This window comes from Lycorma delicatula, chromosome 2, assembly GCF_047948215.1.
Source record: "Lycorma delicatula isolate Av1 chromosome 2, ASM4794821v1, whole genome shotgun sequence".
In the NCBI taxonomy this organism is placed as follows: domain Eukaryota; kingdom Metazoa; phylum Arthropoda; class Insecta; order Hemiptera; family Fulgoridae; genus Lycorma; species Lycorma delicatula.
In genome coordinates this window covers 237,114,471-237,128,081 of record NC_134456.1, presented here as the reverse complement: position 1 = coordinate 237,128,081, position 13,611 = coordinate 237,114,471, and the positions used below count along the sequence as shown (strand labels likewise).

The 13,611-nt window shown below is 28.7% G+C and overlaps 3 protein-coding genes across 3 annotated transcripts in view; 2 read left to right on the top strand and 1 right to left on the bottom strand.

The window, feature by feature from the left end:
- Positions 1–2,850, top strand: part of LOC142319771 (uncharacterized) — a 30,252-nt gene extending 27,402 nt beyond the window's left edge. Inside the window, exon 5 of the mRNA XM_075357436.1 lies at positions 2,382–2,850. Within this exon, the coding sequence (XP_075213551.1) occupies positions 2,382–2,456 (75 nt within the window). The 3' untranslated portion in view covers positions 2,457–2,850. The remainder of the gene's footprint in view (positions 1–2,381) is intronic.
- Positions 1–13,611, top strand: part of LOC142319769 (abl interactor 2-like) — a 162,551-nt gene that overhangs the window by 56,579 nt on the left and 92,361 nt on the right. The gene's annotated exons all lie outside the window — the stretch shown is intronic.
- Positions 10,222–13,611, bottom strand: part of LOC142319770 (uncharacterized) — a 34,712-nt gene continuing 31,322 nt past the window's right edge. The window contains exons 4-5 of the mRNA XM_075357435.1: positions 12,188–12,317; positions 10,222–10,686 (exon numbers count right to left, since the gene is read on the bottom strand). Coding sequence (XP_075213550.1) covers positions 10,579–10,686; positions 12,188–12,317 — 238 coding nt within the window. The 3' untranslated portion in view covers positions 10,222–10,578. The remainder of the gene's footprint in view (positions 10,687–12,187; positions 12,318–13,611) is intronic.

Below are 13,611 nucleotides of genomic sequence, written 5' to 3'. Positions count from 1 at the left end.
TAACTTAGGACTGGCGCCCTGATGATTGAGGTTACTGATGACAAATAGAGTCGGAAACTAGTGGTCCTTAAGTTCATTGGGAAGGAAGAGGTGGTGGTGGAACCACATAATACCTTAAATTCCAGCAAGGGGATTATCTTCCACCGTGACTTGGCTGGAATTGAACCCTCAGAGATAACAAAGGAACTGTCCCTGCAGTTACAAGTTGGTCCAAGTTTTGTCAGAACAAATAAAGACCCTCACTGCTGCGATTACAACATTGAGCTTGGGCAAGAATGTAACTTCTGCTAGAAAAACTAATGGTGGTTCATCTAACTCCATGTCCCAGACTCCATGTGGTTCAGACTCCATGTCTGAATATATCCCCTTAACATCTGGAAAACCAAGAAGTTCCTTGATGGAATGAAGAATGCAGGAAGGCATTAAGGGATTGCCACTGGGCTTTTGTGTAATCTCAATCATAGGCTTACAACAGAAATGCTCTGCACCTATCTCAATGCGAGGGCTGTATGCTGTCTTTGTTTATTACAACAAATATATTGTGTTCAGATGATGATAACGCAGAACTGTTTTCCATCCATTAAAACTCAAAAAAACGATGTGTTTTTCTATGAAATGAGACATCAACCAAATCTGTAAGTTATCTCAATAGATTTTTATATGCTTTTTATGTTATGAAGTCCTTTTTGAATATCCGGTATATCAGGTGTTTCATTTTAATCCCCCAGGCGATTTTCTCATAAACTACGCACAATACAAAAAAAAAAAGTCTTCAACAAAAGTTACTTGGACTGAAGGGGCGACACCTCATGGTGACCTTGGATTTCACTGTTAACACAATTTATTTCAAGGTTAACACAATTTTTTTTTTAATGGAATGACTTATTTTTGACTCCACAAATGAAAAGATTGGAAAAGTTTACATTGGAATATGTGGTCACACATATGATCTTGGAACATTTTTTGAAGGTCATACAATGTAATATTCATACTAGGCCATTTGTCTCACAAACTATGGAAAGATCATAAAAATGATTTTACAGAAGTTAACGAGGATAGGAGGGGAATATCTGACAGTGAACTTGATCATGATCTTGAGGTCCCCTTTGCAGGTCGTGCCAAGGTTTTTTGATAGCGCCAATGGAAAGAGCGACAAACGTCACGTCAACATACCCTTGAATTTAGTCATGACATTTTAAGATTATGTTTTATTTCTTCCAGCTTTTTGAAATTCATGGTTTAGGAATTAATCACATACGGTATCCGATGAATTTCAAAGACAGTACCAGTTAACTGTCGTCTTCTCACAACTTAGAAAGCAGTGACTGTAAATATCTGTGAAGAGAATCCAGCACCTATATACCACTACTTCTCATAGTTAGCAGTATGACCTTCAAAAAAAGTTTTAAGATCATATGTGTGACCAGATATTCCAATGTAAAATTTCTGATCTTTTCATTGGTGGGGCCAAAAGTAGGTCATCCCATTTAAAAAAATTTATGTTAACATTAAATAACAGTCAAGATCACCATGAAGTGCCTCCCCCTCCAGTCTGAGTAACTTTTGATTAGATCATTTTGTTTTATTGTGCATAGTTTTTGAAGAAATCATTTGTGGGGATTAAAATGAAACACCCAGGTATATACACATTGTATCATGAAGTTCTCCCAGGACTTTCATAAGCTATCCTACTTGTGATAACAATGAAGAAACCTCATTTAAACATATGTCCTAAAATGCTTCGTTTGCAAGTTAGTGGAAGATTACGCTCGGATTTCATCTACCCCAGTGAAATGAGATTGTACTGAAATTTTTAGAGCATTAATTAAGGAGCAGAATTAGCGATTTCTTATGGTTTCTGATTTTAGAAATCGAATAAAATAGGTTCTAGAACCATATCTGCAGTAGTGTTTGAGAAATCTGGGGTAAAAACCGTGTTTTTTTTGTCATAAAATAATTTTTCTTAAGTGGGTAATAAACATGTACAAATTTTAAACAAAGCTGAAGAGAATTTAATTCTGAACAAAATCATATAAGATAAGTTGAATAAAACAAAGAAAAGCTGGAAAAAATTATTTAAAAAGGGTAAAAATTGAAAATTACTTTCCTTTTGTCCAATAATAAATAAAGTATAATTTTTTTTTTAATCAAAATATAAACAGAAACTGGAACAGACCAAATGATTGATTGAAAAAAAATTAGTAATTGAATTTCAGTGAATGAACCATGGTAGAACTAAGATGTCAAAAGCATCATTTCCATTGTGTTTTTTGTAATGTAAAATTGTCAGCTTCCAGTACTCACTTTGTGTTATTTTAAGCCCTTTGATGTAATTTTTTCTCATTTATTTATTAAATGCTTGTTTTGTCTTAATTTCTTAGGTTCCAAGCTGGATAAAGGCTGAACTGGCTGAAGATAATAATTCCTGGAGACCAGACATATATGATGTCTTTTGAATAGTTAATTCCTTCTTTCAAATGATATTTATATTCTATTTCTAATTAAGTGTTCAAATAATTAATTTGCTGAAGTATTATTTATTATTAATTTTCTCTGTAATACAGTAAAATCTATAAAAGCTACAAGTAGCATTAAGATACATAGAGCAATAGTCTGCTACTTACAATTTTACCTGTGGATGGTCAGAAGCTAATTAGTGTAAATCATCAATAAGAAATATCATTTTAATCCTTTTATTAGAATTAGAATGTGTTATTCATTAATATACTAAATTAAACAAAATCTATATCAATATTAAGAGAAAATGTAGAATCTTATTTATAATCTTAGAAATAGAAAATCAAAACATAAAATTATTCAACTTATAACAAAATTAAAAATTGTGACTTACTTGGTTTGTTGATAATTTCACACATTTTTTACCTCTTTGTTTATTTATTCTTTAGTTGAAGCAGCTTACCAACTCGAGAAGACTTCTTGATGCTAATTATAGAAAACAGCATCTCTTCATTAAAGTATATTTAAAATGTATTTTAGTTAGGTTGCCCTTTACTATATCAAAACCTCTGAACTTTTAAGTTTCCATTGGTGTTACTGCATCTTTATTGATCTTCCTGTGAATAATATCAACTTTAAGATTTTTGGCCAATAAAAAAATTAGTGTTTGTAACTTTAATTACTTCAAATGGCTTACTCTTCTTTGTCATTTTTATATTGATCTTCTGGCCCAAAAATTTACTCACACTTCTAATCCTTGGTTTCTATTATGGCAAAACTGTAATTAGGCAAATAGCTGAGGTATAAAAGAAGACATTTATGGCAAAAGATGAAAACAAAATATTTATTTTTGATTACGGAATAAATTATTCTTTTTACTTCTCTGAATACATGGATACAGCGTTCCATATACCTCGTGTCTTACGTCTAATCATTGTATTTTTAGTCTATTGCTTGTAAAAACTGATGTTTGAATAACATTTGAAATATGAGTTTCTCAGGACATAACAATCCTGGAGAGAAAGGTAATTGGGAAAATATTAAACATCAGTATCCAAGTCATATTTATTTTCAATAAAACACACACATATATATATATATATATATATATATATATATATATATATATATATATATATATATATATATATACACAATGCCACTCAAACTGCAGCACTGTGTTACATAACAATGACTGCATCAATACTTTTCATATAACAAATTGTTCAGAGTGAAAAGGCATTTTTTCACTTGTTCTAAACAAATTAAAGACAATACACTCAATTTACTGTGTAGTATTAAAATATTCAAGTTGTACTTACTTGCTTACTTTTTTTTAGTTACTTTCTTTACTTAGTTAATTTTTTTTAGTATTAACATTTTTTAAAAATATTTATTTAAAAAAACAATCTCAAAAAACATAAATTATTTTGAAAATTAGAGCTGATAAGCTGGGGGGGGGGGGGATATCACTAAACACTAAATTGTATTTTTTTTAATTTATCAGTTACACTCAGTGTAACCAATATATAGTAACAAAATTAATACACTGAAAGAAGATTAACACTAACATTAAACAGTAAATAATACCGAATGAGTATAACATCAAACTGTAAAAAGTAAAAAAACAAAAATTATTCATGAGAATAATATTAACTAAGTAACTGATAGTACTAAACAATTAATTATTACTTTCAGAAGAACATGATGGTGTGTATCTTGCACCCTAAAAGTAGATAGCATTTTCTTCTGTACCAACAACCGTATAAGTTGGACCACATTTAGCTATCTAACAAACAACAAAGTAACATTAATAAATAATAGGAAAAAGAGATAATATCCCAATCAAAACAACTATCCAAAATAGAACATTAAGGCAGTTCTGGTCTGACTGACCATAAGTTTCCCTAGCTCAATACAGTCATTCAACCACACTTGATCTCATACTCAAGGAAAAGATATGTCATTGATAACAACAACCTCAAAAGTATCTAACCTGACCCGAGACCACACACTATCTGTATGGAAGGTAGAGTGAAGTTGATCCTGGCTTTTGAGCCAGGATTCTTCCTTCCCAAGCCTGTACAGAATGATATGGACCACCATCCCTCTACAAGATCATACTCAGTCAGGTAAAGCAGTGGGTGCTTTGTGCGTCATAACATTGGTGCTGCTGCCGCTGCCACCGCCGCCACTACTACTACTAATCATTAAGAAAAAACCACATTGGTAATCCTGTTAACTTCTGTTTTACATTCTGCAGTCAATTTATTGCTGTATAAGTACCATTGTACCACTTCGTTCAAATCATTTTATTCATATAAATAAATGTGCTTAATTCAATATTCATACATGTAGAATGCATTCTGTTGGAAGTGTAGAATGATCTGTTTTTTAAAAGTAGTTTTTTGTTACAAACTTGCAGTTTGATAGAAATTTATCAATTTTATATAATTTGTAGCGATGAAAACATTGTGCTGTTTATGTACTGTTTTATGTACATTTATGTACAACTATGTTTTGTTCGAAAGAATTACAAATGTCAAATAAGCAATAACGGATTGTTAAATGTACCTGAGAGAGTTGTATGTATGATGATCATTTATTTAAACGGTGGTCCAGGAGTGACTGTAGAAATAGATGAGTCCTCATTTTCAGAAACAGCAGTGGGTTTCAGAAAACAGTGGGTATTTTAGAGATAGTTTCAGAGAAATACTTAATTGTTTCATGTATGCTGTTCTGAATCTTACTGAAAATACATTAATTCAGACAATAACAGCATGCATTCAAAAAGGATCAACAATAATGTCTGACAAGTGGAAAACCTATGATGGTATTTCTCATTTGGATGGATATAATTTTCAACATTACATTGTAAATCATTTAGAAAATTTTGTAGATCCCATCACCGGAGCTCATACACAAAATATTGAAAATTTGTGGGCTTGTTCCAAAAAACGTAATATGAGGGAAAGTGGAACTGCTTGGCTAATGTTGGATTCATATCTGTGCGAATTCTTATGGCGTAATAGGCATAAAAATGAACATTTATTTAATATTATATTAAAATACATTAGTGAATCCTATCCAGTGAAATGAAATTTTTTTTTATTTGATGTTATTTGTATTTCAGTTTAGTAAGTTAGTGTGTTTATTTTGTTTAAACCAAATATGTTTGGTTCAGTTATGTGATATATGTACGATTCATCAGTAACCAAATTAATCTAACCAAACTTAACCTACACACGCTTTGTTCCCTAACCTTGACTAATTAACAATAAGTTTTTGATTATTTAAATAATAAATTCAGTAATGATGGCTAATAAGCTTGTTATTTTATTAATTTGTAAAGTATATTAATATGGAGAATGTTTAAAATGACCAGTATAAAACAACACATTAGTGTGTTTCCTCTAATGTTTCATTCATTAATCATTATAAAACGTGCTATATTAAGTAATTTTTAAGTTGAAAATTGTGAAAAAAGTGTGGGGAGAAAAGGAAAAGCATACCGAACAGTTTTCGTGTAACTTAACACAATACTTCAGCTTACAAGAAAGGGCTTTAATACCCTTCAAATAAATTACTGAACCATTTAAAAAGTATATTAATTTATTTAAAATATAATTAAAAAACTTTATTTTAAAGAGACAATATTACTGTCGATGAATTTTTAAACTATACTATTTAAAATTAAAAACCCTGAACTTTTTGCAAACCATTCAATGTGCATGTAAACGAGCCTCAAATAATTTTTTTTTAACGCTTTGTGAATTGTGATTTATTTTGTAGTTATTACTTGTATGATAATATTTAAATTATTATTCTTATATGAATACCTGGAAGTCTCCAGATATTCCATGCAGTTTTCTGCATTCGGAGACCATACACAGCTGCATCCCTTTTTTGTGGCGTGTGAGTGAGGTGTCTTGTACAGACTCAGGTCGACCTTATCTACCCACCGGGTTGGTCTAGTGGTTAACTCGCCATCGCAAATCAGCTGATTTTGAAGCCGAGAGAGTTTTAAGGTTTAAATCCTAGTAAAGGATCTTCATACGACCTGAACACTAGATCGTGGGCACTGATGTTCCCTGGTGGTTGGGCCCCAATCAGCTGCACATCTCAGGAACGGTCGACCTGAGACTGTACAAGACTACACTTTATTTACATTAATACATATCATCCTCTGAAGTAATATCTTACGGTGGTTCCGGAGACTAAACAGAAAAAGAAGAGGCCGACCATATCTGAGACGTGGCCAACTGAAATCCAAACATCCAAAGAACAACGGTATCCACGATCCGGCATCCAAATAAATGCAACTACTTTTATTAGGATACAATAATTCTTGACTTCAAGAGTAGCTGATTTACGACTACGAATCTCTACCACTAGACCAACCTGGTGAGTTATACTTAAATTATAAATTTGGATGCTAATCAGATGAACTTTTTATTTTATAATTAATGGTATATTCTGTAATATTTTTGTGATCAAGGTTTTTCTACGGTTTCTCTTGAACTAACCAGCCAAATGATGGGAAAGTTTCTTTTTTTATGCGTGAAGTAGCCTACATACCCATTTCTGAAGTGATCATAATAAAAGAAACCTCTAAAATTTGAAATTGGATCCATTCACCTTGAAAACAGTCTACAATTCAAAATAAAACTGAACTTAAATAACTAGGATAATTCAAAATTATTGTGAAAGTAATAATTGATTATACATAAAAAGCACAAGACCTAAAAGGAAACGTAAAATAATCTTACTCAGTGACAATTGTGTCACACGTAAAAGTAAAATGTATATGTAAAAAATAGGCTACACCAAATTTTCCACTCGTGTACCAGGAAACAAGAAATTCAAAATAATATACAGAAAAAATAAATAATAAGAAAAATTATTTCTCACTTCTTTGAAGACAGGGAAAACTCAATATTATATATTAAATTGAAGACTGTGCAAACGGTTGACAAGGAACGGACAAATATTATTCCGATATCTACCGTAATTGGTTTTCAAATTATAAGAAAAATTAAAGAGAAAGCATAGAAAATTGATAACAAAGTAATTGATTGAAGATGACATCGATAAGTAATAATATATTTAGAAAAATTACAAAAGTGATAATATACATTTCAAAGTTTTGTTCAATTTGATGATGAGATTCCCGCTTCTGGATCGATGAAAGGACAGAAGATGGCATAATTAATAACAAAAACACGGAAGACATAAAAAAAGTAAAATGCTAAGGAAGGAAAATCAGCAACTCCGACAAAGAAAATCAAAAACAACGTTAAAATGCTACAGACGTTCTAGAAATCCAATGATTGATATTTCTTTCTCTTCATATGTAGAACAAACACAAAACTGGCAAGTTTGGAAAAAAAATTATGACAATTTTTTAAAACAAGTTTCTCTTCAAAAAAGAAAAACATAAATTTGAGCCAAACAAAATTTATTTTGAGCCACACTAATCTGAAATTTATTTCTTGACTTCGTAATTATAAAAAAAAACTCAAATAAAAATCTCCACGACTGAAAGGAATTTTCTCTTACTTTCAGATTTGAATTAACGAGATTCGACAGGTTATTAAATTTAATCAGGTTATTAAAAAAAATATATATAACATGTAATACATTCAATTTTTTGGATAATTAATTAGTTTTCTTAATTTAATTTATAAAATTTTCCCAAGTACTTGTAATTTTGGGACAAAAACTTAATTTTATATAATTCAATAAAAAAGTATTTGTTTATTTAAATATTGAAATGTTAATTTTAATTAGAATAATAATAGAATACAAATTAAAAAGGTACATAAAAATTATATGCGTAATTAAAAAATCAAGATAAAAATAATTTGGATAAACGAAACTATGTAATATAGTTATAATAATAAAGCAGTAAATAGGTCTAATCTATTTCAGCAGAATAACCATAAAAAACAGAATAAACAATATTCAGATCGCTAACTTATTTGGCAGAGGTAATGGATTTGTTATAGGGTAAAAGAACAGTTAGTTACTAATAAAAAAAACCAACGAGCCCTTATAATTTATTACGAATGAAAAAATTAAAATTTTCACCAAGAATCTAGATTCTGTAAAAGGGGAGAGGAACGAATGAAAGAGATAACAAATTTATTAAAGTATAAAATACACACTGTTGTCAATATTCCTGTACCCACCAATATTATAATTGGCGGGAAGGCGATTGCCACGAACTGGTCACTTGTTCGGATCTTATCTCCCAATAGGGGGAAAGATCCAGCCTCGCACCAAATAGCTGAGCCAGTAACGCTAAATGTATTGGAGATTCTGGAGCACCGGAACTAAGCTGGTTCCCATGTACTAAGCTGCATTGTAGAATGGACATACTCATTTTAGTTTATGATAAAATTATCTATAATAAATCAATTCTGCATTAGATATTTCAAAATAATAGTCACGTAAAAGCAATAACGAAGCATTAATTAGAAAGTAAGTTCATATGCTGGATAAATTTTCCACATAATAAACATGACAATATTTATGAAAAAATTATTAAAAAAAGTATTTTTAATAATACTGTATTAATTAATTTTTTTAATACAAATAAAACTAATTATTAACTATTACTTAATATTATAAATTCTACTACATAAAAATTCATATTAGGTTATAAACCATTTCATTCTTTACCTTTAACAGTAATTTCAAATTTAAACAAAGGTACAAAAAAATAATGACAGTTCGACAAATAATAGTTTGAATAAAACATAGTAGTCGTCTGTGCAACAGGTAGGGGTTACTTAACCTACTTTGAGACAACGTTTGGAATTCCAATGTATTCCAGACATCCTATTGTCACTGAAATATATAATACAATCGCTGAATTAAATCATCACAACACACAGATGAATTTCTACTGGAAGCCACGTGTGAATCCTGGGTAAAAAAATAAAAATAAATATTACTTCAGACACCGTATTTAGAACTACTGTGGATCTACATATTTATGCTTTATAAACTTTAATGTGTAATAGTTTTAATAATTATGCAATTTTAAGTCAATTTTGAATTTTTACTACTTACATTTTTAATAGTTATTAAACCATATGTTTTATTATATAAAACTTATGTCCACTTATCATAAATATAAATCATTATTTGTGTATACTATATAGTAATATATTTCTCTTTACTAATATCAGGAATGAAATGGTTTTAGGTCATTGAAATACAAGTTTGTTTTCTTTAAAATATCTGTAAATTCTAGGACACTGTTTTAATTTTAGCTTACTTGTTAAATCAATGAATAATAGTGAATACAATGAATCATTTTTAATTGGTGCTGGAAATTGATCATTTTATAAATTAATAACACAAATTAAATTTTTTAACTCCAATTTTATTAAAAAAACTAATAAAAATTACTTTTTTTTTAATATATATATAAAAAAAAAAACAGTGGTACTAACCAATATCATTAACTGTCATCTCTCATATTCTGTAACAGTAGAAAGTTACTGAATAATAGTTCATTTTTTTATCAGTCTTTTAGTGATGCTACATTATGTCGTGCATGGGTTGATAAAGGTTATTCATTTAATTTTATTAAAATAACAAAATTATCTTTTACTTGGATAACTTTTTTTTATTTTACAAGGAAGTTGGTAGTTCTTTTATGTATTGCCGAATAATGAAATTAATAATAACAATATTGTACTTGTGACTGTGGGCATATTTTTCTTTTAAGTTTAAAATAACGAACAATTCTTGTATGTTTTTCAAATTATAATTTATTGTAATTTCATTTGATAGATTAACAAAAAAATTAAATAAAATTATAGATAAAGGTTAAACCTATTTTTTATTATATGGAAAAATGTACATAGCAAGCAGTTGTTCCAATCCCATAGTGCATTAATTAATGATATAACTCATTGGCACAATGAGAAAAATTAAACATAACTCATTGGCACAATGAGAAAAATTAAACATAGTACATACTGGTTTTGCTTATGATTAAATTTATCATGCAATAATATAAATTTATATACTAGCATAATTACAATTAATTTTCCATAATGCTAATAGTATAAAAATTAAATTTATGTATATATATTTAAAGATTTTTTAAACGTCTTTTCTTTTTGAAAGCAAGAGATTTTTCTCCTCAGTTTTTATAACTGGTTTGACTTCAGTTTTACCAATTGGAAAATAAGTTTCATCATCGCTTTCTTCCTGAAACAAAAGTATTTATTTAAAAGAAATAATAAGACATATTTAGAAAACTATGTAATAAATTATGAGAGCTATTCAGAAATTGAGTTCTAATTGCTTGTTTATAATAAATATATATAATATTTGTAATTCAACAAGGATATTGAGATAGTGCATGAAAGAATTTCTTATAAATACAGTTTATTACTCTTAAATAATAGATACAAAATAGCAATTCAAATTAATCACAAAGTTAATTTAGTAATAATTAAATTATTAATATTAAAATGCAATTCCAATTTACTAAAAACTTTACATTAAATAATAGAAACTAATATTGAATTAACAGTAAGATAACTATAAAAAAAATCAACAATTCACTCAATGCAAGAATAATTCATTTTTACTGTTTATAAAACAACTACTGTACACTTTATAAATTATAGAATACTAATAGAATACTCAGAGATAACTCATCAGTTGTTTTCAACTACTGCCGAAAATGGAATACTTGTAATTCACTCATTCTTACCATTAACAAGGTTCAATTGTCAATGGATTTTGTAGCCATTAGGTACTAAACGTGTGAAAAATAAATCTTGTCATGTGCCTTACTCTTGGTAGAAATGACAATAATATTCTATTTTACCAGTCTTTGCTTCAACAGCACAAAATAGAATGACAGTAGATAAGCATGTAGAAATTACTGGTGGTTATGCACTGTGTTGTTAGCTACAGATTTATTTCTAACAGTTAATTGGAAGTTCATTTTTGGAATAGTTCTGTAAAGAGAGCTTATGAAAAAATTCAATAATTTATTTGAAAAGTATAAAAAAAATTCTACACTTTTTGACTAATATATTAACGTGTCAGATTTTATAATCAGATGTGATGGCTTTGAAACTGACTGCTGTTTAAAAAATACCGTGATAATAGGATTGGAAGGCTCTAAATGTTGATAATAACAACCTTTCAGTTTTATGATTATCAATGTAGAGGCTCCTGAAATGTCACAGCCCCTCTCAAGAATATTAAACAATCTGTATCAGATGCCCACTAAGTAAAATTAGGAGTTAAGTGGTTTCATGTTCCCTTTTCTGAGACAAATTTACTATTACACATTAGTATTCCAAGTCTATATAAATGCTAGTGATGATGTAAAATTTTACAAGTAAAAACTTTCTCAGTACAGTACATCACAGTTACTGGTTGACTGTATGTGACCATTATTACTCACAGAGAAAGTGACTCCAGTCGGTACCTCTTTTGACATAATCTGACCTCAGTTCATATAAATATATTACCTTAAATCATTATTCCCTACATATTCACATATGTCGGGTTATGTTATGGTGAATTAATAATCTGTTAAAAATATATACTACTGTCTGTTTTCAATTAACAAATTATGCACGCTGTTTCTAGTAGGTGTAACACAATACATTTTAATCAGTTAAGAGGTTAGAATAGGTGTCTTGATATGTTGTATCAAATATTGAATCCTATTGTAAAAATTACTTACCTCTTCATCATAAATAATTTCATTTGCTTTCTTTGATTTACTTGTTTCTGGTTTTACTGTAGTCTTTACATCAGTTAGTTTTTCTTCTTTCATTACCTTCTTTTTTGGTGTTAATGCTTCTTCAAACACTCTTAAACAACAATAAATCAAGTAATATATTATGAATGAAAAAATTTTTTTTGTCTACTTTAAATAATAAAATTCTATTCTTTCAAGTGGTTACCTTACTAGCACTTTGTTTATTATCAATAAATACAAATCAAAGAACATTACAAGTAATGAATCATAATATCCATCTTCAGTTATAGTAGTAAACGTATTACTTATGCTGTAATAGTAATTACTAATTACATATATATATATATATTATATTAATCCGATCAAAATAACAGAATTAATAAAATAAAATAAGATGACATCTACCTTATTCCATAATCCAAGCAAGAGCGCTTTCACGAGTACCTTGTGTCATCAGTTGCTCTATAATTCTTCAAATCTTTCCTTGATTTTAATTTTTTATTAATGACTTCATATTTTGTATAAATGCAATTTTTAATTTTAATTAACAATTTAAAATTTTGAATATAAAAAAAAAGTTTAGTTTTATTTCTGTCTTGATTTAATTGGAAAAGGATCTTTTAACAATTTTAAATCTCAATTTGAATTTTAATGTGTAATTTGCAACAAAAGATTTGAAAAATTATAAAGCAACTGATGATGCAAGATACTCGCGAAAGCGCTCCTGCTTGGATTATGGAATAAGGTAAGTGTCATCCTATTTTATTTTATTTTATTAATTCTGTACTTGGGTTGATCGGATTAATATAATTTGTATAGTGCAGGAATATGATTCCCTAAAGGATCAATTTTAGAAAAAGAAAAATATATCTAATGTTTAATATAGATTAAATATTTTTTCCTAATAAATTAATAAAAAATAATTAATCTTATATGTAAGTACACAAGTAATGAATTACGTAAAAAAAATTATTCTACTTTTAAGTACAATTCTGATTTAGACATTCTGATATATGGGACTGTACCTCTCTACCGCCTTGACCGGTTGTAACCAAAGTTAAGTCACAACAGTGACCCATATTCAGAAGTCATTGTACAAAATTTCATTATAGTTAGTCAGTAGATATCAAACAAAACAATAACTGATGAAAAAAACAAAAAAAAAAGTATTATCCCCACCCCTGAATGAAAACTCCCCTACTACATAGCTAAAGTGACATACTAATGTAGTAGAATCATCTAATTAGTATAAGAATCTAAGTTTGAGTTCGGAAACTATAAAAAAGGAAAAGTTGTTAACCCCCCACCCAATTTATTGCCCTTTATTGGGCTTTGAATAAGACCAAAAACTATCAAAAAATATCTTGGCTACTTAAGGAACATTAAATTATGTAAAAAAAATACAT